General features: G+C 42.5%; 1 protein-coding gene across 1 annotated transcript in view; it reads left to right on the top strand.

Annotated features, from left to right (window-relative positions):
* Positions 1 to 472: 472 nt before the first annotated feature.
* The window catches only part of Delta (neurogenic locus protein delta), a 47,297-nt gene continuing 20,416 nt past the window's right edge, over positions 473 to 27,353 (top strand). Inside the window, exons 1-3 of the mRNA XM_029299538.2 lie at positions 473 to 1,226; positions 7,069 to 7,371; positions 19,640 to 19,703. Of these exons, the coding sequence (XP_029155371.1) occupies positions 1,167 to 1,226; positions 7,069 to 7,371; positions 19,640 to 19,703 (427 nt within the window). The 5' untranslated portion in view covers positions 473 to 1,166. The remainder of the gene's footprint in view (positions 1,227 to 7,068; positions 7,372 to 19,639; positions 19,704 to 27,353) is intronic.

The following is a 27,353-nucleotide window of genomic DNA, read 5'->3' as shown; positions in this document are numbered from 1 at the left end:
CCCGCGCCGGTACCTCGCGAGTGCCCTCGGATGCCGCGGTGTGGCGTTAGTGCGACCGATTTAGTGACGTGTATTCGAATCAACACCGGTGGATCCCGAGGGAAAAGACTCGAGAGAAGGGAAAAAGCGCGCGATAAAATCTACAGTTCGACGGAAAAGCAAGAAAAAAAGAGGATTCCTTCCAGCACGCGACTCGCTACATCTTGGCGCGTGGTGCATCTTCAACATCATCATCATCATTTCTTGGTGGTTTCACGCTTCGACGACGACGACGCCGGTTCGCCGGAAAGAGAATCGGTACTAAACCGACTCGACCACCCCTGTCAGCATCCCCTCGTTCATCCCCTTCCTCGGCGAGGAGACGGGCGCATTGACTCCCGTTTGATCCTCGGGACTCGCGGACATCCTTGGCTCCACCCCCACCCCGCCGCTTCCCCCACCACCGCCCTCCCCCCCCTCTTCGCACGCGGCGCTGCTGATCGCCAAGGGAGTATTCCTTGCGGCGCGCCGATTCAGTTCGTGACACGTCGTTGCTGCGACGGTTGGCGGAGGACGAGAGCGTCGTAGCTTGTCGTTCCGGCTTGTCGTTTGGCAGAATTTTTTCTTTTTCTTTTTTTATTTCGAATCAAGCACGACGGTTTCGTCGCGTTCGTAAAGGGGAAAATAGAAAAAAAGGGAGAAGAAGAGGAATATCGATATACAAGAGGAAAAGAGAGAAAGGAAGAGAATCCTTCTACCTTTAATACACCACCACCTATGCGCGGCGGAGTCTATCGTCCCACGGATATACTGGAATAAAGTGTGTCAACGGCAAAGTGTGTACAAAAATTATAAGTGAGATATCGGATCTTTTTGCGCACCGGAGGGAGAGGAGAGGGAGATAGTGTGTCCCGCGCGAGTGCAAAAAAAAAAAAAGTGGTGAGACAGAGTTAAAGAGAAACAACCCCTGATTCCCGAGAGTGCGTCGCGCTTCCGCGACGGCCCGCGTACAGGGAAGCCACCACCGGAAGACCTCGGCACGATACCGCGGCGGCGATACGCGGCTATGCAGCAGCGGCCCGGCGGCGCCGCCGCGAGCAGCAGGTAACGTCGACGGCGACGACGACGACGACGACAAGCGCCGGGCGGCGCGTGAAACATCACCGTGGGATAAGCGACGCGTCAACATGTGGACCACGATGCTCGTGTGGACGGCCGCCGTCGTTCTCATGCCGACGCCCCGAGCGGTAAGTTTCGATTCTTCTTTTTTTTTTTTTTTGTTCTTCCGATTTAGATTTAGCCTCTCTTTGTCGGTGTAGAGGAATTCGGCGTTTCCGTAAACATTTTTACGGTTGATGTATTTTTATATAGCTGTGTTCTCAGTAGAGTAGCAACGAGCAACTTTTGTTGCTGAATGTTTCGAAATTATTTGAATAATGTATCGATTTGCGATTTTTCGACGCGCGTTGCTTATTTTTCTTAAGCCGTGTTCTCGCTGAAGCAGCAACGAGCAACTTTTTTGTTGCTTATCGTTGCTGAATGTTTCGAAATAATTTGAATATTTCAATTTGTGACATTTGTTCCTTTACGACTTATCGACACGCGTTGCTAATTTTTCTGAAACTTCGTCTTCGCTGGAGCAACAATAAGCGATTTTTGTTGCTGAATGTTTCGAAATAATTCGAATATGTCAATTTGCGATTTGTTGACGCGCGTTGCTAATTTTCTTTAAACTATGTCTTCACTGGAGCAACAACGAGCCACTTTTGTTGCTTATTGTTGCTGAATGTTTCGAAATAATTCGAATATTTCAATTTGTTCCTTTGCGATTTGTTGACGTGCGTTGCTAATTTTTCTTAAGCCATGTCCTCACTGAAGCAGCAACGAGCAACTTTGTTGCTGAATGTTTCAAAATAATTTGAATATTTCAATTTACGACATTGTTCCTTTGCGACTTATTGACACGCGTTGCTAATTTTTCTGAAAACTATGTCTTCACTGGAGCAACAATAAGCAACTTTTGTTGCTGAATATTTCGAAATAATTCGAATGATATGTCAATTTGCGACATTGTTGACGCGTGTTCCTAATTTTTTCTTTTATCTTTACCGCTTCGAAACACGCAACAAACGGCGACTTTTATTGCTGGCAACGAGAAACAGTAAGGAACTTTAAGAAACTTTCGGCAATAGCTAGCGCAACTTCTTTAAGAAACACAAAACATGAACAAAAAGTCGGTCGTTGCTCCAGCGAGGACGCAGCTTATCCGGTAGTGGTTGGGAGGCTGCGATTCGTGCGGTTCTTTGTCGGAGATGATGAATAACACTCGACTTGTACTCGGGCAAACAAAAGTATCCTAATGTCGATCAGGCGGCGAGAAGTGTAAAATGCGAGACGATAATAATTTCCGATTCGCGGAAATGACGAACACGCGCGGAATAATAGTTCGCTCGAAATATTCTAGTATTGTATATACGAATGAAGAGAGAGGTTATCTCGTAAATCGTGCGTAGTACTCGCCGCGTGTTGTCGTAATTATTAGGGCGAGAGGTTTGTCAACTTGTGCCGGTGCTCGACCTTGGCATCGCGATTCGATGAATGAGTCTGGCTCGATAATGTTCGATACTCGGAATAAATGTCCATACATATACATATATATATATATATATATCACGCTCGCATTTTCCTTTATATATATATATATAAGATGCGAAAGATTGGAATAGCATCGACGTAATCTCGCTCGCGGTTTCATAACTTTATTCGTAACGTAAACTCGGACCTATCCGCATTAAAAGCAACCGAGCGCGTTTTATGTTCGCTTTGATGCTATCAAAAACTAACCGCCCTCAACTTACAATAGTAATTCGCATTAGCGCTAAAATCATTGACGAAGAAAATAGCTCTCGCGAATTTTTTTTTTTTTTTTATTTCCTTCGATCTCTTTATCTGTATTAATTTCATACGAATCGAAATTTGTATTTTGTACTTTTTTTCTCGTTTATAGATAAGTTTAGGAATTGAATTCTTTACATCTCAAATAAGAAATAATTAGTTTTTTTATACAAGTACGATCTGATCGCTTAAAATATCAAAGTGGATATTGGATTGAAAATTGAGCGCGAAAGCGAAAGAAAAATTTCGATCGGGGTTTATCAATGACAGCTTGTTCTGATTCCTACGTGAAGATTGTATTCTTGCTAGATTCTAAGATTCTTCATTTAGAATCTTGGGAGAAACTCTTCATTCTCGGCGGTAGAAATAAAATATTTTTGAATTTATCCCGCGTCTGACAGCGAGTCGCGATATCAAGAAGAATCTTCCTTTTCTTTTTTTTTCTGTAGATTCTCGGCAATTTAAGTTTCTCGAAGCCGCGTTTCTTATAACGTGCGACGTGAATGCGACGAGGAGGTAGCGCATTTTTCGCGTATTATACGGCCCGTTTCTTCTCTCTCTTTCTCTCTCAGTTTCCTCTCCGCACGGATTCCGAGGGAATTCTTCCTGGGAGAGATGTCTCACCCCTTCTCTCGCGTCTTCCTCTGCTCTGTCTCTTCGTCTGCTGCGGATCCTTCGTCGCGCACGACTCTGCCTTATCTCTCGGCGGTGCCGAGACCCGCTATTCGCTGAAGCACGCAAAAGTCAGTTTCTCGAATCCTCCCTAAATCGAATTTCTCCAATTTAATTAATCTTAAAACAATACATGCGCTTTTTCACGTAATTCATATTGACAGTCTTCGGGGTACGATTTATCATCATTTTATTATTTATTATTACGCATTTGAGAGATGGTGCAGTTAATTTGATCTAGTTCACAATGTTCCATCGAGATACTCTCCTCTTCTCTTTGAAGGATTCCTTTCTCTTCGAACGCGCATATAAAATTCTCTTCTCTCTGATACTCCACAGTAAGACCGACCCTAACGGAGGATTCGGCGGCGCACGCAACTCTAAATCTGGAGATGCACTCTTTTAGAAGTGTCTAACCCCGCTTTTCTATCTCCCGGCTTCTTTCTCTCTCTTCCCCGATGGTGTTTCTGGCGATGGTTTGAAACCGCCGCATTAAGTTCTTAACGTCTTAAACACTTATTCCCGATATATCAGTCGCGTATAGGATTCGGTCGGCGGTTCTTTGTGACTTCGCTACAAGTAGGAAAGGTCGTACAATTCCGATCAATGGGGGAAACGCCACTTTCGAAGGCGACTGAAAGGTGACCCGGGCGGTCAAAATTCGTTTCTGACTAATTTGCATCGTCCCTCTAGTCTACACGTCTGTGTGTCCGTAAATACGCGTGGCGGCCATTCTCCGTTCCCAGAATAACTTTCCAGCGCGCCAAAAATGAGACTCCTCGGTGCGTGCTCGTTTAATCGTTTACTTTCGCGAGATGCGAACTAACGGGACGGAGATTCGCGACCAAGTGCACATATATCGGCTGTGAAAATCCCGTTGCAAATGTATCGCGCGATATGGAGAGTGTCGTGCGAAGGAAGAGAGACCCGTTCTTATCACTCGAAGGATATCCTCCGCGTTGATATTCGATGTTTAAGTGAACGAAGGCTGCGTTTAGCGTCAAACAAAAGTACATGGTATTTTTTTTATTACAATATAAGAATATATAATGAAAAGTAATATCATCGAGAACGAAGCGTGTGAGCAAGCCTTTATTATTATTATTATTAGTTTTAAAAATAATTGTCTCGCGGTGCAGCTTTTACATCCGAACGTTTATTTATATCGTGCAAGGTCGCGTGAAGAATCTTATATTCCAAATTTACAGCCTATGTGTGACATGGAAACTTGACTCATTTTTTCACGACCACGCAAATCATATATATGAAAGAATTTGTTTTCTTTCTCTCAAAATTCCGCCGACGTGAAAAATGACGTTTGTAATAATCAGCTGATTGAAATATGCGGTTCGATATATCGCACACGAGTATTCTCGCCTTTCCGATGGCGAACCGCGAATTTCTCAGTGGCAATCGACGCGCGAGAGATACACGATCGCGAGACACGAGGAGTTCGATAAGAGGAAAGCCAATGCCGAGCTCATCGTTCGGATCTCGCTTAAGGAACACTCGCTCTCGGCTATACAATATCTCGTGGGAAGCTCTGTTTCAGGAGCGCACTCGTGTGCGCGTGTTTTCCTTTCTACACACATGCACTCGTATACACTCAAACGGGGGGTTGATCGCGTTCACTTGGTGGTCGAGCACTCTCGGCGTCGCGACGACGATGACAGGAAAAATGGGAGACCCGTATTGGACGTCGGCGCTGTTTACACTGATATAAAAACTAAAAACGATGTCCGGAGGGCAAATGTATATCGATAGCTCGGGGAGAAATCGTTGAACCCCCGACTGGCCGTGTGTGCTTTGTCTATTTTTTCAAATAAAAAAATTGTCCCTTTGTTTTATGTTTCGTATTTATACAGCGAGCTTTTTTTATTTTTCTCAATCAAATAATGTTGTAAAAAAAAAAAAAAGAAACGGATAGGGGAGTTATATTTTACACTTAACCATCTTTCGATGCGCAACAATTGCGCCAGTTAATCGCCGAAAAATGCGCCCTTTTTCTCTTTGCGATTCTGCGAGTTGGTCCTTCACTCGGCAATTTTATTCAAGCAGCGCTTTCGCGAGCCAACTAGAGCGTTGATGCATTTACGAGCTTGGTCGGCTTCTTTTTGCAGACAGTTTGCACCTACATGGGTCTCAAAAAGAAATATATATATATACTCCTAGGTTTTAGTAATAGCACCCTGGCAGTTAATGAAATGACGAGAAGGGAGAAAATAATTGATTCTTTGAATAAGAAATAAGAAATATTGTTTGAATTGATATTAAAGTTTTGTAGGTACATTTCTCTGAGAGATAAACGCACAATAAACCTTCCTTCATTTTTAGTACATTGTACATAGGCATTAGAGAAAAAGTGATTCTGCAATTTGTTATTTCGAACGTTCGCTATAAGCCACTGACCACTATTTCCGCTTCTATAAGGAGATGGATAGAGAGAGAAGCGATCGACTAAACTGAGCGTAACATGAATCGACACGAAGAAAAAGCTAAATCGTCGAATCTGCGGTAAATCGCGGCGTATTTTCGTAATTCGATTATAATGGAATCTCGGGATGCTGTGCGTTCTCGTGCGCAGAGAGAGAGAGATAGAGATAGATCGAGAGAGCGACGCGCGCGCGCTTTTTGTCGGATCGACGACTCGCTTCTCTCCTCCTGGGAGACGTGCGTGACACGTCCGCAAAAACGCGCGCGCACACGTGCTCCTGCGGCGTTTCACGTCGTGGGGCACGAGACGACGATGACCCCCCCGTCTCGCGGGTTTCGTTTGATATAGCGAGTCTCCCGTTCATGTGTCTCATGACGATTCGCCGCCAACTGTCGACCAGACCGCCGTTATTAAGATTGCATTACGATCCCACGCGGAGCTATTAAAGATACTCTCGCGGATGCCCTGCCATATTTTCGACGCCCCCCGAAAACATCTTTTTGCCATTTTCCATTCTTGTGATTAATCGCGAATTCGGTCGGATGCACTAGTGCATATAAAGGTTTATCACACACAAGTTCACAATGACACGAGTAATTAAAAAAGGAAAATCATTTATAGTAAGAGCTATTATTATCATTATTCATATCGAGCAACAATAATAATAGCTCTTACTATTAATTATTTTCCTTTTTTTAATTACTTGTGTCATTGTGCGATAAATCTTTACATGCACTCATTGTCAGTGCGCACTAGTGCATCCGACCGAATTCGCTATAAGATTAAGCTTTTAATTATATAATGCAGACACAGTTTCAACATTTTTTAAAATTTATTTTTTATATTTATTTTTCTGAATTGTCAATGGATAATTGTTGCGGATTTAATCAATTTAATATGTTGCTTAAAAAATCCAAGTTACCTTTTAATTAAAAAAAAAAAAAAAAAACGTCTGGTTTCTTGGAACTTTCTGAATTTTAATATATTAATATTTTGAATCCTTTTTAATTCGTGCTGCGTCGTTCTCGGAAAACGACGTGCGTGCGCTCGCTCGAGGGAATTAAAATGCGTGTGTGTGTGTTTCACAGGTGAACGCCTCGGGGATGTTCGAGCTGAGGCTAAAGTCCTTTGTGAACGAGTACGGCAAGGACAGCCTGGGCAAGTGCTGTTCCGGCAGCGCGTCCAGGACGGGCGAATGCTCCGGGGTATGCAAGACGAGGTTTCGGGTCTGCTTGAAGCAGTACCAGGTGAAGATCGACACGACGTCGCCGTGCACGTACGGCGACGTCGTGACGCCCGTTCTCGGCGAGAACGTGGTTAACCTCACCGCGAACGCGGCCCTGCCGAGCTTCAGCAACCCCATCAGGTTCCCGTTCGAGTTCACGTGGCCGGTAAGTCCTTACATTTTGACGTCAAAACCGTTTAACCCTTCTGTCAATGAACGGGTAATTAAATTATTATATAATAGGAACGATATATTTAATTCGACCCAAACTAGTTTGAAAAACAGATGGTCGAAACGTTGTGAAAATAAAATAAAAATTTCTTGGCTAGTTTGGGTCGAATTAAATATATCGTTCCTATTTTAAATACCACTAGCGACGTTTTAAGTATTCAATTTGATTTTACTATATAATATATATGTTTTGTTAGATTCAATATATATTTTAATTTAAATAAGTGAAATAATTTAAATAAATTTAATATATTTTTATATGTTTAATTAAGAAAATAATATTTAGTTTGGAAGGTTTAGTTAAGTTAACAATTTGTTTTCATTGTGCGGACATATATTAATGATGCAGTGAAAAATTACGCATTGACGGAAGGGTTATTGCAGTGTCTTAATTGCGATATTTGAACGAACAAAATTTCTTATTTGATCAAATTATAATATTTAATGAAATATTCTTAATCCTGGAACACACTCTTTTTAGTCTTTTTAATATTTTATTTTTCTCTTGTCGATCAAATTAATTGCATTTCCATATATAATCTCTTTTGAAAATTAAATGAAGAACGAATCTACATAAGCAGTAATGATGAAACCGTGGAAGTGTTCCGGGATAAAAATTTTGAAAGATGATTTTAATTTGGCGACAAATTCTTTATCGAGAGCAAGTTTATCAAATTTTCTACGATCGATTTGTAATAATGACAAGACACCTTGTATCTTCAAAATAATAATCGTGATACATCGTCTACCCTCTTCTGTACGCGCGTAGGATGAACCCGAGGGATATATATCATCGTCGAATTATACGCGATGATTTATAAACTTTCACAAAACGCTCGGGAACAACGTCTTGCGATAGGTTTTACGAGAGGCGTTGGAGATTTTTTGCCGTCTCGGATTAGCATAAACGTTTCCAATGTGGGAAGTGAGAAATGTCGACGACCGTGGTTAATGGATAACTTTGCATGTTCCATAAAAAAACGTGATATAAATTATAAGAAGCGAAAGAAAATCCGCCAATATATTTTTTTCGTAAACATTTACGCGACGCCTTTATACGATTAAAGGACGAACCGTATAAGGACTGACAATGAATTACCTCGACATAGTATTTTTCATTTTTAAAAACAAATAGATTTATGATATATAAAACAAACGCATTTATTATTATTTTATCGAGTGGTTGCCCTTATTGTTGATCCCATTTAATGGCAAAAATAAGACGACAGAGGTAGAAGAAAAAAGAGGGGAAAAAATGAAAAAGAACAATGCTTTTTCCGTTCGTTCGTCCGCGCAGCTGGTCACGGATGCTAATCGGAACCGTATTTACCTGACGGTCTCGTTCCAGCAAACGCCGGAACAAAGATAAGGGACACGCGCGAGAATTGCGCGAGAAATTACGCACGCGAAAACCAAATCGCGCAAACTCTGTATGGATATATGTACATACACGGGTACTTGATGTTATCTTGCGTGAAAAAGTCTCGTTCTCGGTTCGGTTGCATATAATCGGTCAATTAATTAACGCAGAAATTGTTGGTGAATCTCTCGAGATCGAGAGAATCCGTTCGGTTCGTATAGATTTCCGAAGATCGCCAATTAATCCTGAACTTTCGTGGATGACATTAGTCAACCACGTGCAATTTTTTTTTTCATTTTTCTCATGTGTCAATAGTCTTTTTAAAATTGAAGTTTTTAATAGTTAATTCATATATTTATATGTTCATGACATATACAAAAAGTATTAATATGTATAATTAATCGAATATATTTTATATCTTATTGTGGTATAGATATTAATATTTTTATTATGACAATTATTAATCAGAGACACATTACCCCACGATTACCACGATTTTTGCGGTAAATTTCAAGAGAAAATTCTCTCTCTGTGTGTCTTTATATTTAAATTCATTTTTTAACAGATGTCATCCATGTGTCATTTAACAGCGCGTCTATAATACTCTAAACAAATTTTTTTTTTTTATATATCACCGCCAGACTGAATTACGCACGTCGATTACTCGACGTTGAACCGAAGTATGTCGACGGGTTGAAAGTACGTTGGGGCTAGATGTTTACCCGGGCGGTCACCCTACTTTTCGATGCACGTGCGATGCGTGCGGGAAGTGCCGGCCAGGAAGACGTTGCACGCGTCGCCGGTTGCATTTGCAACAGGTCGGCAGCGGCGGTGGCGGTGCAGTACTTTGATTTCCCGTCTCGCCCGACGCGCGCAATTAACGAAAAGGGCGGGCGTTAGTTACGTACTTTCTATCGTCTCTCCGCGTGCGTTGCTTTCTTCTCCCTTTTTTTTCCTTCTCGCGTGCGCGCGACGTGCGTCGACGCAGGATCGACGCACTCTTCTCGCATCTGCTTTTTCCCTTCCTACTTTCGCGCGCTGCTGCCTGCCACTGCGTTCATACAGACAGGTTGATTGTGTTCGAGGAACAAGAGAGAGAAAGAAAGAATATATAGGGGTTGCGTTTGCCACGCAGCCGTCGGTGCAATGATGAGAGAGAGAGGGCTTAAAAAAGAGAACAACAAGAGGGAGAGTAACACTTGTCTCTCCTTCTTGCTGGTGCTGATGCTGCTGCTTCACGATGCTTTGGGCGCCGAAATTCACGACTTGTCTTAAATGCATGGAAAATCGGAGCATGAGTAATATGAAGATCCAGAAATTATCCACTTCTCGATGTAGCAGATGTATACTTATTTGTAATTTATTCGAGAAATATCAATGGCATAAATAATGTGACATTTTTCTCCATAAAATTTTTTCGTTATTATTATTATTCATTATGCATTTTATAACTTCATGTAAAGTTCCTAGCCATGACCGATGTTATGCATTTAACGTCGATGATAAGACGCGATAATTCGATCTTGAGACGATATAAACATTTTCAAGGCTGTATACGTAATAAAAATTTAAACATGCTTTACAGTATTCATTATTGGAATGTATATCTGATCGTGCAGATTGTTTGTCAGTGAGATTTATATACATATCTTCGCTTGATTTAAAGTAAACACGCGGAGAGAAGAAGTATAAATAATACTCGAGGGGGAGGTCCGTGAAAAGTCCGTGAGGGCGGTCAGACGGAGGCAAAGAAAGGAGATTCTTTTTTTTTTTTTTTATTTTTTTTAACGGATGACTCAATGAGATCTGGCCATTGTGCTAAAACTAACAAGCGACGCGTCGACGTGCAGCAGCATCCTTGGGCGTACGTCAATCCTCTCGTGTCGGCGCTACTCGCACATTTTCTGACTACGAGACCCGTCGTTCTTGCAGAACCGTCGTTGCCGCCGGCAGCAGATGGCCGGGGCCTCTTTTGCGCCTCTACACACTTCCCACGTACTCTCCTTCTGCCTTCTGTGCGCGCTCTCTCTCTCTTTCGCTCTCCTTGTGGCTCTCTCGCGAGCAAAGTTAAATTTACTAACCCATATGGCGCCCCTCGCGTCTCTAACGAGCGCTCGTCTCTCTCGTTCTCCATCTTTTTTCCTTCTCTTTGCTTTTATGTACGTATATAATTTTTTTTTCAGCATCTGCATATTTAAAAATTTTTTTTTAAATTTATTTATTAATTATTTTTTAGCATCAATCTTTCCTTTGGGATATATATGTATATTTCAAGAATAAATTTTAAGTATATACATATATTTATAATTAATAAATATATTTTTCTTCGCTACATATAGATAAATAATATATTAATAATATTATAGATAAATAATATTATAATTAATAAACATTGAATATATACGTATATATGTTTGCATATACCTATATGGTATATATTAATACACGCTTTTACGATATACTACATTTGTTTGCCCCTACACTAGATATCGCAAGTATATTCAGCAGACGAGACTTTTGACCCGCGCGAAGGCAAAATAAGTCTGCTTTCTCTCTCTTTCTCGGCCGGATGATATACGGGCACGTGCGTTCCTCGTTCATTTACACCGGCGCGGCGGACTTGTGAACCCGCAGCTCCGCGACCGATAGGATTATCGCGCACCGAATGTCGAAATGATCCCGAGAGCAGCGGTTGCCGATGCGGTCGGAAGAGGACGGCGTTTGATGTAGCGGCGTCAAACTCTCGACTATATACTCCTCTCGAATTCTCGGAAGACGATCCGACACGCGGTCGCAGTTCCGCGGATGGATCTCTTTTTGGCCGGTTTCCTGACCGATTTTCGGCGGGGACGGACGGGGCTCGTTCCGGATATCGTCGGGCGCGAAATAGTTGGAAACCGACGTAAGCCCCGCAATCGCTATTTAGAGTACTCGATTTATTTTCGTAGCTTGAGAGAGAAAAGCGCGCGAGAAGCGACTTCGACTTCTATATTCTAAGTCTCGGTAAAATCGGTTTCGCATCAAGAGTTATATTAATAAGTATGCGTGCGCGTGGGGAGAAGCGATGTTATTAAAAAATTTCATTCCACTAGTCAATATGACGACTGCGATTTAATTACATCACGGATAGATACTATTTTTATCGCTAATTAACCTGTTTTTCGATTTTTTATTGAAGCTTATCGCGACAAATATCGTTACAAAAACGGCTCGTTACTTATAACTCGCTCGTTTCTGCGAGCGATTTTACGACGCGACGTATCTATATAACGAGTCGACGGCAAAAAAAGTGAATTAACTCGTTGTTACCGCGGCTGATTACGGCCGAGTTCGCAATTAGTAAAATGACTCGCTCGGATCGTGTGTGTATTATATATACGCGCGAGCATTAGACGAGCAAGAACCGATAAAATACACTGAAATAACATAGTTGCGTGCTACGCGCGTAAATCACTTCCGTGCCGCGCGAATTAACAGCCTTCTTCATCGTTCACCATCCCCGGACAGGTTCATTAAATGTCCTCGCCTAATTAACGGCTCGAGTCGCGACGAAAATTCAGTAACGTGTGCGCGATCGAAAGAAATTTTTTCATTAATCGCATATGTTTACTATATTATTTTTATTTTTTTTTAGAAAGCTCTATATAAAGTTCTCCAGAAGCCTTCAACGATAGATTGCAACAGATTTTTAAACGTAAATCAACGTAAAAATCAGTAAAAATATTCTTAATACTTACGAGATTTAAAAATTTCTCCGATTAACATTTTTCACGTTAAAAAATATTAATAATCTACCACAACGAGATATTATAAAATATGTTTGATTAATTTGACTATGGTACCTACATGTGAATATTTTTTATCGCGGTAAAAATATAAATTAGAGAAATTCTTATAATCAAATTCTTCCAATATACCATATTGTCAGCCGATTACCCTGATTTTCCAAATAAATTTGAAGAGAAAATTCCGTGCAGTAAAATACTTTTAAGGGAGATTGCAGATATTTTCTACGAATATATAACATGCGGCGTGTGTCGATACATAATCGTAACCTTCGCGGCAATTTCTTATGCGTGCGCCGGTCGGCAACAGTCTCTTACGCGCGCGCCTTAATTGGCTTTACGTTCGTATACGCGAGCCGCCTTATTAAAACAGCACGAGGCGCGACTCGCGACAGTGCGGCTACTGTGCTCTCGATGGTTGCGCGCGCTCTGCTCTCGCGGGTTGCGCGATTTTCCGCGCGTTGATCACGGCGCGCGTCCTCCATTCTTTCCTCATCCTCGCTTTCGTCAGAGGTCGCCTGGGAATTCGCCATTCTATTTTTGCTCGATCATCGTAACTTCCTTCCGCGATAATCTCACGCGTTATTATCGCGAAAGGAACGTTGTTACTGTCGGGGGTGATGCTGTACGAAAGAAATATCACGTAGGTTAACAGGGGGTCTAACGATCAGGGAAATCTGGAAAACCGGACATTGTCGGGGAAAAGTCGGGAAATTTTTCACATTATTCTCAATATATAATTTGAATTTTTTATTAAATAATTATAAACTCTTCCCTGAGTCAAGGAACTTTTTTTCATCGAGTCTGCTAGACACCCTGTTAAAGGAAATAACGGGAATAATCGCAAGCGTCGGTTTTAAAGAGATCTGTGATGAAGGAATGTGTTGCCGATCATCTTCGCGTTCCTTCCTTCTCCTTCGCCTCTCGTAAATAAATAACATACGATACTATTGATAAAAGCAGCAGTCGCATGCATTCTTAAATGCGTTTTCGCGGAACGCGATTGCGAAACTCGAGGAAGAGAGAGAGAGAGAGAGAGAGAGAGAAAAGAGAGAAGGACGAGGGGAAAGTGATGGGAATCTCGGGGAATGGGGAGGAAAGGTGGGTCCCACGGCCGAAAAAGCTGCGTGATTCGCGTCCCAGACGAGGAGAGCCCGCACGAGCTCGAAAGGTCGAACGAACGAACGAACTTTGGGCGCGCATCGCGACGCGACTTCCCGATGTTTAACATAAATTACGTGCGATGGAGGAAAGCGGACGGCGACGGCGACGGCCGACGTTCCCGAAACTAAACCGGCGCGTATTTTTAGTCTCTTGTTGCAAGAAAGAAAGAGAGAGAGAGGGAGGGAGACTCGCACGCGATCGACCTCTTTTTCCCTACCGGCCGATTCTTCCTTCTTCCTCTCTTTTTCTCTTTTGCATAACGCCGTGCACGAACTGTAGAACTTGGAATCTATTACGAGTCGTTTTCATGTTTGGATTCGAGACTGTGAAGCGCGCTTTGATCCTCCCGAGAGACTCGACTCATCATTCGTGAGATTCATCAATTTGCATGAAGAGAATAATCTATTTAAAAACCGGACAGATTCTTTATATTCATCCTGACCTAGTTTAATTTTCGAAACATTTTAAAAGATCACATCCAATCGGTAAACACTGCATGTACCCTGGTGAAAGAGATGTTGCGAATCGTCTGTTGTTGAGGAGAACAAAGCAGGTCCTTTCTTCAGCAACGGGTCCCTTCGCAATCGAAGCAAACAAAACTCGAGCTGTTGACTTGTCACGGTAAAATACTCAGAGTCCCCTTTCGCCACAGACACTAATCGAGAGTTTAAGTTTCAAATTTATTCCCTCAAGAGGCGAGATGAGTCCGGGTGCGTCGGTGTTTCTCCGACACGCTTCCGGTCTTTCCTTCTCTCTCTTTCTCAGCAGATATCGCTATTACGACGTCGCCCGGGGCGCCGTTTAGGCTCGAAAGAAGCGCGCTTCTTCGACCCGTTTCCTCTCCCATGCCCAAGGGTGTTGTTTCCTGCCGCTCTTTTGTCACGCGCCTCTTCTGCGGCTTTAAAAGAAAAGAGGACAAAAAATGAGGAAGCCTTTAAGTAGGGGGGTCCCGCGCGATAATGGTGAAAATAGGTTTTTGTGTCCCAGGGCTACTTGTGTTGTCTGCCGCTCAGCGTGTGCGAAATACGACACGCAGCATCTTCCGAGTGGCAACCTGCGACTCTATTCGGCGCAAAAAAAAAAATTAATTTTTTTATGCAAGAGAAATGTCACCGTTAAAAGGGACCATTTCATGTGCAGTATGCTGCCCGCAGCAGTTTATGAGAATATAAAAGCGAAAATCGTAATTTTAACTTTGACTTAATAAAAGAACACAGAAATATGCTCCACATAAACGTTGATCACGTGACTGATTTGCTGCAGCATGCCGCGTATATGAAAAAGCACTTAAAAATTGTAGGAACATCGTTTACGGATGGAGACCCCTGGAAGTCGACCCCTTTTCCGCTAAAATGTAGCATGTGACATCTGCTTCACCCCCACCTCTTTCTCTGGGTCCCCGTATCACGTGGTCATCTGACAGGTATACGCATCAGCTGATGCACACGCGCGCGGGTGAACCTTATTGACTGACTGACTGACTGACTGACTGACTGCCTGCCTGCCTGCCTGCCTGCCTGCCTGCCTGCCTGACTGCCTGCCTGCCTGCTTGCTCGTCTCCCTTGGGCGATATACTGTCGCTCGACACGAACGATAGAGCTGACCATTATCCATCATCGAGTCCATCGTGCGTTGCGAGGCTCTCCCTTTAACAATCCTTAAATTGAACGAGTTTCTTTTTTGGAAGCAAGACACGCGTAACATGCGCGACGGTGGCATAACGTTTTCGTTCTTTAATGAAAGGTGGGGTTTTCTTTTCACATTCATAATACAATCTCGTTCTATGTAACGGCTTTTAATTGATTACGATAAGAATCGAAAGTTGGAAGAAACGGTAACCGGCCCAATCGAAGCGTGGATTAATAAAACAGGAGGCCAACATCGTTTCGCATTAAGAATGGCCCGTGAAAGCGTGACTTTTGTTCGCATTACGACGAACGAGGAAGGAACGGAGCGGCAGGCACATTCACAAAGGCAGGTCTTCGGTTCCACTTTCGAGTGATAATATTATTTTTCAAACGTGTTTTCTCACTCTTCGGAGAATTTCGACACGACTAGTGAGTAATCCCATTGTATCCCGAACAGAGAGAGACAGCTCTTCTCCATCTTTCTCTCCAAGATGATACTCTGTGTACTCGGGTCCGCCGATTTATACCTTTACGCTTGATCCTCTCTTTCGACCTTCAGGGATCGTTTTACAAATCCCGGCGCGTGTATATGTGTCCGTCGTCTATTTTTGCCCGCGTCCTCGCTCGTTCCTGGAGGTTCCGATCGAGTAAAATTTTCGCGACCCGCCTGTCGAAAAGGGAAGAAATCCACGATCCATCGTTTTCCCCCGGATGATTAATACGTGCGCGGCGAGATTGGAGCTTATACGTCTTGTTGGTACGTGAAGAAACGCGAGTCGACGGAGAACGAGAGAGAGAGAGAAGGAGAAGGCGAGTGAATGAGAAGAGAGGAACGACGGCAAATATTTGTGTGTGTGCATGTGCGTGCGCGAGAGAAAGAGAGAGGGAGATAAGTTGAAAGAGGAGCACACGCGGACCCGAGAAGAGGAACGGGCCAGCCGGGGAGGTGAAGCAGGGAAAAGAGAGGCGAGAGAAGGTGGAGGTATGCTGCGCAGCCGTGGGAACCGACTGCCGCGCTAGCGAACCTCTCTCGCTTCTCGTTCTATCAGCCGCGCCTGCCGGCCTCTCGTTCTATCGCAACCTCCTTCTTCTCTCTCGTCGAGGATCTTTCGTCGCGATTCTTCTTCTTTCCTCTTCGCGCGAGGATCGGCCGCCGAACGAACAACAGCGGTTTCTTTCCTTCATCTCCGCTCTCTGCCTTGATTGTCTTTATCGTCCTGTGGATTTCTATCCCTCCTTCCAACGCCTGAGTAATCGCCGCACAAACGTACATGTACGTACATATATATATACGCGCGCGCACACGCAGAAGTCGAGGGCGCATTGTTCCCGGCGGAGAACCGCGCCTTTTTTCGACCGCGATTCCTCGCCGATTTCATTCCGATCCCCCGTAATAAATTAGCGGACGATCACGGTGGCATTTGTCTTCCCGGCGATTTATTCTCCTCCCGCTCTCTTTTTCTCCCTTTTATTCCTGATTTGTCGCTCCGCTATGAAAGAGAGAGAGAGAGAGCTCTTTTTCTCTCCTTTTCGGAAGAGGTACGAGAAAAGAACATCTCTAAGCCGCCTCCGGAGAGAACGCGTCCTTGCCGCGAGAGCAGAAGACGGGTGTATAGCTCTATCTTTCTCTCTCGTCTCGCTTCCGTCTACGCCTACTACGGCTATATACACGCTCTACCCCTTTTGTGTTCGCCCTTCTCGGCGTGCACGATCCGAGAGGACCGGTCTCTCGGCCGCACACATTCGGTGTCTCGTCGCAAAAGGTGCACCACAACCTGCGCCTCTGTAGCTCTCTTCTTCGCCTTCTCTCCTTCGCTTCTTTTAACAGAGACAAATTGCTCGCGCGTCCTTCAACCCTTTCGCCGCGAAGGGCATCTGCCTTATCTGTACTATACGTTCGCGTATACCAATACCGTTCGGCTAATTTTAGCTAGAAATACGGGTGTTGTTCTCGCTAGTGCTTCAACGCATTTTACGCGTCTGTTTTCGCGCGAATTAATCGACCGAGGAAATTCGATCGAAACGTAGCGTGTCTGCTCGCTGGGAAACACTTGACATTTTCAGAAATTTATTTTTTATCTTCCGCTCTCGTGTTACACGACTATGCAGCGAATGATCATCGTTATAATCCATTTCATTTTTTTGTTTGACTGCATGTTCATAAGAAACATAAAATTAAGAAACTTATTCAAAAATTTTGAAGGAAAATACATTCATGAAATTTTAATGCATGTTATTTTCGTATCAAATAAATGTATATTCAGACTTAATTTATTTCGAAATTTATATAATTTTCCGCGTGTTATTTTTTTACGGGTCTATGATGTTTTATTAGTTTTTTCTTTCCTTTACATTCCTTGATCATTTATTTCGTCCTCGAGAGAGATTGCGCATTACGCCGAATGAAAGCTCTCGGGGGAGAGCGTAATGCGGCGTCTGCATAAATTTCCATGTGCGAAATGGCATTCGCGCGGGATTACCGGGGACTCGTTTACAGGAACTCGGGCACACACACACATACACATAGGGAAATTGCGGACTCGCCCACCGTCGCCGGATATAAACATTTATTATTCTCCGCGCGACGACGACGACGACGACGACGACTCTAACGAGGTCGCGCCATAATACACCGTCGAGCTGGCCCGGGGTCGCTCTCTTTTCATGCATGTTCGTGCTGTGACGTTAATAATTAAACGACGCATTATCATTACTGTATACCGCACCCGGATAGGGGATAGGACGCGTCACCTCACTGTTACACAACAACGGACACACACGTCCTGACCGAAGTCACCGATGTGCGGTTTGTCGGCGCGACCAGAGTTTCGTTATGGGATTTACGACCAGTCGTTTCAGATATCTTTATCGAGAGGATGGTATTTTTCGACCTGCAGGTTACGTTGCGGCGAAAGAGAGCCATGTGCGTACACGAGCTCCATTTCCTTTCTCGTTCTGGGATTTCTGTGTTTAACTTGCTTCTGTTGCTTGCGAGGATATTACTTTGTCATAATGAGAAGAGCTAAGGATCCCCGTCGACCGAGTCGTTTTGTTTTTCTGACACCTCCAATTCTTTCTTCTTTAGATCAAGTGTTTGAGGGTTTTTGACACGGAGTCGAAAGCAGGGTCAAAACAAAGAACACACGCTGGGATGCCTTTAAACACAGACAACTGACTTATTGTCAGCCGAAACTCACCCTCAGCTATTATATAGTATAATTGATTATTGTCTGTCGGTTAATTTACACGTGCGAATAACGTGTCTCGCACGTGCGTGCGTGCGTGCCTTAAACGCGACGCTTGATTTACGAACGGCGGTATATCACATGGTTAGTGGAAGTTAGTTAACCCCCGTGAGGTACCGAGGCTTCCCTCCTGCGCCCCTGAACGATAATATACTCGAGGGGGTGAATTTTCGCGCGTGTGCCTAGGTCCCCTTCTCTCTTTCCGCCCTTTTACCTGCGTAATCGGTTCTCCTCGATGTACTCGATGACGATGGTAATGATGAGGATTCTGATGATTTTAATAATGATGATTCTGATGACTTTAATGATGATTCTGATGATTCTGATGATTTTAATGATGACGATTCTGATGATTTTAATGATGATGATTCTGATGATTTTAATGATGATGATTCTGATGATTTTAATGATGATGATTCTGATGACTGATGACGATGACGACGACGACGATGATGATGATGATGGTGATGGTGATGGTGCACGCCTCGCGTTTACGTCGTCGTTCTCTGCCGGCGGGCACACGCGTGGCGAACGCACGCGTGGCAGGTGCGCACGTGACGCAGCACGTCCCCGCGTGCGAAACATTTAATTTATCATTAAACCCTTTCACCGCGGAAATATTTCCTCCGACCGTTGTTACCGTTACCTTTCGAAAGTGTATACGCGCGAGTCACGGTCGAGAAAAGTTCGAAAATATCTCGCGGCTTTTTAATTATCAGGATGTGAAGAGAAGAAGCCCTCAATCTCATATTCCCGATAAAATTCTGTTAATAAAATGTCACACATTGCAATATGTGTTTTTGTATCCCAATTCTTCGTATTAGATGACACATGAAATTATAAATAGAATTTTGTCCTGAATTCTATTCACGAATCATGAATCATCTCAAACGAATACTTGATTGCAAGATATTAAATATATGATATAAATATATATAAAAAATATCGGAAACCTATCATTAATTGTTTTTGTTGTTTCCAAGTCAAAGACTCACGACAGCTTTCTTTTTTCTGCTTACAGGGTACATTCTCGCTGATAGTGGAGGCTTATCACGACGCGGACAACAGCACGCACCAGTCGGCCGGTGAGCATGCAATCTTTTTCCTCTCTACCTTTTTTTTTTTTTAGATCGCATATCGTTGCGTCGGGCCACGAGTGCGTGCATGCGTGCGTGCGCGCGCGCACGCGCTCGTAAAAAGTCAAGATGACGAAGGATTATCGTAAAATTAGTCGCGGTGGCGTTGCGCGTGTTTTAAAGCCGTGAGAGAAGGCAGAGGAAGGTCGGTCCTGCCGGTTGGGCATGTGTGGTCCAGCTGGTTCGTTGAGAGAGCGACACGGTGTGTCTCGTGGAGACCAGTCAAGAAGGCGCTTCCGGTCCCTCCTGGGCCATGACACTCACCAGAGACGTTGCATCCTCCGGCCATTCTCTCTTCCTCATCCTTCCTTCGTCAACTACCTCTTGATCCTCATCCCTTTTAAAATCTCCTCTCGAAACGAGAATCGGAGAAGGAAAGAGGAAGACTGATCCGATACATTTCTCTCTTTTCGATTAAAACTTTTTTTTAATTATGTTATAATTTTAATATTTCGGTTTTTTTCTGGATTTATGTTTGCTTGACAAATAATTTACCTCGAGAAATATATACAAGGAGAGCTTTTTCTTTTAGATTTTGAGAGTTTTATAAGAATTTTATATAAGAGTTTTTCTCTGATTAATATTTATTACATAAAAAAATATTATAAACATACGTGAAATTAATCGAACATATTTTATATATCTTATTGCGATAGATATTAATAAAACATTTTTCCAAAGCCATTATAGATCTTCTCTCTGTGTACGAAAGAGATATAAAAATAAAATAAAAGTCAGATTTGCACCGGAGTTTTTTCGTATACATTTCGTCGCGATATATATATCTAAAGACACATTTTCTCGAGTTGACGACGTTACTTGGGATATTTCGTAAAGCAAAACGTGGATCGGGGTGTAAAATCTTAAGCTGGTCGTTGCTCCGCGAACAATCGTCGCGTTTTCATTGTTCTATTCGGCCTCTATGCTGTTGGCCGTTCCTCGTTTGTAACCGCGTTATTACGGCAACGCGCGTCTCTTGACGTTGTGTCATAGCGTTGTGCCGTCGACCAGAAGCGGTTCTAGAACGCGCGTTGCGGAGAGAGATAAAAAGAGAGAGGAGAAAGCGAGAGCAAGACGAGAGAAGAGAGACGCGGCGGCGGCGGCACACTAGTGTTTCCTTCCTGTGTAACCGTAGTACACCCATCTTCTATCGCACTGTAGTAACTCGACACCGAGTATATACGGGCGCATCCAACGAGGCTAGCTTAACCTACCGCCAATTGTGTTCTCGGACTTTTAGTACGCTGGATATTTTTTCAATAAAAAAAAAAAAAGGGAGTAGATAGAGTATATAAAAATGTCTATTAATTTTTTTTTATCTGTATCAGTTTTTTTTTTTTTATCTGTATACCAAATATTTGAAGAGAAGCGTGAAAATTTGGGAAAACGTGATCAGAATTTAATTCGATAGTGTAATCTTTATCTACCCCAATCTTGGATGACAGATAAAATAATGACGGCACAGGGGAAGCAACCTCGTCGGAGGCGGATATACGATGTTATAATAAATGCGCGTTACGGTTTTCCGTACGCGCTCGCGCGCAGATAGCGCATACGCATCCGCCTCGCGTTTGCTGTTCACTCTCGAGACCGGCTTTAAAAACGGGGTAAGAAGAGCGAGACAATTCCTACCTCGAGGAGTCTCGCCGCGGGCTCCTTGCCCCTTCTTCCCTACCCCCTTTGAATAATTAGAATCGGCCGACGGGAGAGAGCGGAAGCTGCATATACGCGCGCTCTCATGCGTGTCACGCATACGCACGCGTACACGCATGTACGTGTCACCTAGCCCGTCGCCGTCGCCTATGACTCCAATTAACCGAATTTAACTGTTTCGGCGCCACGTGCATACTTTGCCTAATCCCGCGTTATCCGTCCACTCGACGACGACGAATTTCGATAAGATTAACGAAGACCGCGGGAAAACTTGGGAAATCTTGCCTTTTGAGGAACGTACGCGTTTTTTATGTCGTTAATCAAATTGACATGAGAATTTTTAATGCACGGAAAGAATTTTTTCTCTTAGAACTTATTGTCCCGAAAATTATGGTAATCGTGCGGCAATATGGTATTGAAAGGATTTTGTAAGAAATCTGATTAATATTTTTTATTGGGCTAAATATTAATCGGATCTCTTATAAAATTTATTAATATTAAATAATAATTTTTAATACGAATATTAAAGTATATTATATATAAAGTAATATTATACACGGAAAGAATTTTCTTTTAGAATTTACCCTGAAAATCATGGTAATTGTGGGACAATATGATATCGGAAAAATTTTAAAAGGATTTCTCTGATAAATATTTATCAGTAAAAAATATTAATATGTACACATGTAATTTTTATACTTTAGAGAAATTTACTTAAAATTCTTTCAATGCCATATTGTCCCACGATTACCATGATTTTCAGGGTAAATTCTAAGAAAAAATTCTCTCTGTGTATACCTATATAATATCAAGATGATATTTATTATCGTGAAGTAATATGTAGTTAAATAATCAAAAATATATGATCCATTTAGTCAAGATACATGAAGATGCTTTTTATCACGAAGGTAAAAGCTAATCTGTTTGCGCGTACGCTTTTCTACACAGAGTGGATGCATTTTATCCTCCCCCATTAGAGGGATAAGAAAACGATAAGTTTTCGCCGTCTGATGTTTCCCGGTGTTAACGCTCGCGTTACAACGGGGACGAGTGTTGTCTTCTTGGCCTCTGGATTTTATCGTCGACATGCTGCTTTTATCGTTGCAGCCTGCTGTCTCGATTCGTCTGCGATTCTTTTTCTAGCGCGCGGATGTTGATATGAAATATCATCTTTAACGCGTATCGAAATCTGTCGCCTCCCAAAATCTGTTTCGTCCCGTTCGCATCACGAGATTACGAATGTCATCGCGACCGAAAAAAATAATTATTTATATATCAATTGGTAAATTATTTCATCTAAATTCGAAGAAAAATATTAATCACTATTATATGAAGATTTCTCATCCAATAACCGCGAAACAAAATGATATTTTTTCACGATTAAAAGATTTCGATTTAATTTACTTATATCAGATGTCTTCTAAAATTTTACAATAAATTTTATAAGCGACCTGATTAATTACGATTATATTTACTTGTATGATTTACTTATATCAATTGGTAAATCATTTCATCCAAATTCGAAGAAAAATATTAATTACTATTATATGAAGATTTCTCATCCAATAACCGCGAAACAAAATGATATTTTTTCACGATTAAAAGATTTCGATTTAATTTACTTATATCAGATGTCTTCTAAAATTTTACAATAAATTTTATAAGCGACCTGATTAATTACGATTATATTTACTTGTATGATTTACTTATATCAATTGATAAATCATTTCATCCAAATTCGACAAAAATATTAATTACCATTATATGAAGATTTCTCATCCAATATACATATAACAAAATGCTACTATTTTTCCACGATGAATTATTTCGATTTAATTCCTAATACGAATCGGCCGATCGAATAGTCGAAGGCGCGTGAGAGAAAAATTTGGTCGCTCGAGACATTAATTTGGAGCGTGAAACGTTAAACGTACATATATCTCGCGCTAATATCCGTCGTGTCCCGGATACGCACCTTATCCCCGGGGGCCCTTATCGCGGATACATCCGCGCTCGCACATTGTGTGCTCCGTGCTGGCTCCGGGCGCGATATAATACCTACACAGCGAAACGAGCCCTTTATTGCCGCGTTGCTCGGATGCTGCTTCCTTTCTCAGGCGAACACACCATCATCATCGTCGTACACACACATCTCTTCCTTCTCTCTTCTCTTCTAAACCACCGCCCCCGACGTTCTGTTTCTCGTCTCCTTCCCTTTCGGGTCTCCTCGTTTTTTGTTTTTTTTGTTTTTTCGCCGTCCCATAAACTGCGTCGCGTTGCATTACGTTGCGTATTATATATATAATATACATACGTGTTACGACGTGCCGGTGCACGCGTCGACTCGTTGCACCTGCACTCCGGAGATCGCAGTTGCCGCATTCCCGCGGTTGCATTCACTCTCCGCGTGTCGCGAAAAATTTCGTGGGAATTCGCTCGCGTCGCCCGACATTCCGCCTCAAGGACGGCGATGATCCCAATTCGCAGCGGATGAGAGAGAGAGAGATCTTTCATCGAGGGAGAGGACTATTTTTTCCTCGCATTTAGATTCGTTTTAATTACCGCATCGCGATCTACATTTCTTCGCGGGATGAGGTTTTTCGAGTAAAAATACGAGGGACTTGAAATAAATATATCGAACGGTTTTAAAGAGTCTCTCTCTCTTTTTATTCCCCTCCTTCCCGGTCTAATTTTATTCCAGCACGATGCGACGTTATTTATAAATCGCAGGAGAAGGTGTCGCGCGCCCGAACGATTACACGTGTCGATAAAGGCTCATCGATCGATTCGTCACATGCGTTCGTGGTGTTTATTTATTATACGCGAACCAATTTCCTTTGTCGCTAATGACGACGGTTCTCTCTTTCTCTCCGTGCTCGATTGTTGCTCGTTGTTTTGGTATAAAGGATCATCGCGCGATCGGATTACTCTACTCTTCCTTTCCTTCATTCATCTGCCATAGCATCAGCGAGGAAAAGGAGGATGAGAGAGAGAGAGAGTCTCTTTCTCTCTCTTGGTCTCGTTTGTACGTTCGTTCATTCGCGGTGAATCAACAAGCGTTGTTACGCGAGGTGTATGCCTTGTGGGATATATAACGCGCGTGGTAAAGTATACATTAAATTCGAGATCGCGATACATCCGAGCTACTATGCCTCATTTTAACGCGTTTCTACGATTCGTAACACTCGTTAACTTACGAGTGGACGCTCCGAGGTGCATATCTTTATAAGGGTTTGTATGCATGTTCGTTTGGAAATACGCCTCTCGCGGGAAAAATCTCGTAGGAGATTGCTACCATTTTATCTCGCGAGAAACTTTCTCATTTTTATTATCCTTGCATAAGTGCTCTTTTGAAGATTAATTGCGCGATATAACAGGGCCTCATTTGATCTCTCTGTATTAAAATAATAATAATAAACAACTCTCTACCGCATGAATTTGAAGGGAAAAATACTTTAAAGAAATCGTCGTTATAATTTCGAATGAAAAAAATCCTTTTTCCAGAGTATCTCCAAATTAAACAAGTATAGAAATATCTTGTTCCGGGATGCATCCGGACTTGACGCGACCTGTCTGCTATTAATTTCCACGTGATACGCGCTGCGTACATACACATCGGAGACGCATACGCGGGCGAAAGGAACAAGCGGTCGTGACACTCCAACACGCGCGGCTTACGTCACCGACCGATTGTCAACTTGTCGCTTTTCCCCGGCCGGTCTTTCTCCGTGCTTCTCTCTCTCTCTCTCACTCCCTCGCAAACGGGACACCGCACCGTTGCGTTGCGCGACTCGCTCGCTGCACATCGCCCGATGCACTCGGGAGAGCGCACCTGCCTCCTTTCGCATGATAATAACGGCGGCGATAATTGGCCGCCTTCTCTCCGCGCGTACGTTCCACGTGTCAATCGGCGGGAGAGAGAAAAATCGTTTTACCTCGCGCGATTAGGGTGCATTAAAAACCAGTGATCCAGATATTTTTTTGTCAATCTTGTAAAATTATCGATGTTGAAACCGTTGAAATTAATTGATTTCGTTTAATCAAAATATACGAGTTTAAAGAAAAATGAGATGGATTGTCCTTTTAATTTATTTTTAAGGTTAAATAAATAATTGAATTTAATTATAATATTATCATTATTACTGCTAATTTAAGAACAATTGAGCGAATAAGCATTACGTATTTTATTACACAGAGAGTTTTCTCTTAGAATTTACCCTGAAAAAATCATGGTAATCGTGGGATAATATGGTATTGGAAGAATTTTATGAGTTTCTCTGATTAATATTTACACCATAATAAAAATGTGTTAACATCTACCAAATATAAAATATAAAAAATTCTTTCCATGTAGAATTAAGATACACGAACTTATATATCTCTTTATATTATTTGAGATCGAATTGATCTTTATTGTAAAATATGAGTTTACAGATAAAAGAATCTGCGTTAGAAACACGTTTAGAAAAAAAAAAAAAAAAACATTTCCCCGTTTGAGATGCCTAAAGGCGGTTCCGTTGGCGTTTCGGAAGTTGATCCATCGCGCGTTCTCTGGATTTTACGATCCATTTCGCTAAATAATCAACACGTCGTTTTTTTTTTCCGCGCAGAAAACAGCGGTGGAAGCCGCCGCTGGCTATATGCCAGCTCTCTCTCTCACTCTTTTTTCATTTCTTTACGGACTATCCTTGTTCGGCAGCCGCTCGTTTCTGAATGAACGAACAATAGAAAATGTCTGCTACGCGCCGGCGCTGCTATGCGTCGTTAATGAATACCTTGAATCGGTCTGGCCTCGAGCACGCCGGGTGTTTACCGGGTGTGTATATATCGTGGTCAAGTAGAAACAACCGATCTCGCTCGTGGTAGCCAACGGTCCGGTCGCGGGAAACGGCGGCAGGAAGTTGTAACTTCGTTCAATACACGCATACACACACAAATATGCACACCGGTAATCGCAACCACCTTCCAGGCGAATATAAATGCCAATCAATCTTCTTTTTCCCGGCGTCTCGCTGCGAATATCATTAAACCTCACTTTCTCTATCGCACGCATCGTGCACAAGTCTCTCACGTTCGTCAAAAAAATACAGTGCAGTTTTTTTTTAACTAACATTTTTACAGGCTTCTCTTTTCCAAATTATTTAGGCTTTTTTTATAAAATAGATCTATGTACTATAACATTTTTTTTTTTTTTATTAAAAAAAGTAATCACCAACGTTGTCAGTGATATTGTTAGATATTTGTTATAGTTTCTGACATCTTTTTTTAATAAATAAAAAAATGTTGAATGTGCATATACAAAGCCTGTATTCGATCATCTCTCTATCTCGTTCGGGATCGAACATATATATAGCCCTGCTTATCCCGTAGCGTGCGAAGATCGGCGTTTTCGGAACTCGTAACAGCATCACCTGGGAAGATAGCCTGGTAAACTGCCACCTCTCCCATCCCATGTGCATATACATATACGTGTCTGTGTATCTCGCTCTCCTTCTCTCTCTGCTCGACTCCCGACAGCGAAACTTCCCTTCTGAGAAGAGAGAGGCTGGTCTGGCTCCCTTCTTAAGTATCCTCGGGCACGCCATCGGCAAAAACTTTCGTCCTTTTTTTTTCTTCCTCCCTCCGCTCGTTCATTCTTGTCGACGCGCGAGATACAAAGAAAGAGTGAAAGAGCTCGCGCACAATGACGTGTAATCGAAGGGGGCCCATCTCATTGTCAGTAAGTCGCGTTATCAGGTGACAACGGCATCATCAGTGTCGTCGGACACATCCTTCTCTCGGATCATTTTTCTCGATCATGTTCACGGCGCACGAAAATCAGAGTGACAAGCGACGATGTTTCAATTAAGATCTTAATAACCATATATTCAATATCAAAAATTGTGCTTTATGAGACCCTTCTATGGACAAGCTCGACGATAAATTTAATAAAAATTCCTTCGTCAT

Source organism: Nylanderia fulva, unplaced genomic scaffold (assembly GCF_048542155.1).
Source record: "Nylanderia fulva isolate GAGA-0341 unplaced genomic scaffold, ASM4854215v1 Scaffold1, whole genome shotgun sequence".
In the NCBI taxonomy this organism is placed as follows: Eukaryota; Metazoa; Arthropoda; class Insecta; order Hymenoptera; family Formicidae; genus Nylanderia; species Nylanderia fulva.
This window is presented reverse-complemented; position numbering and strand designations above follow the sequence as displayed.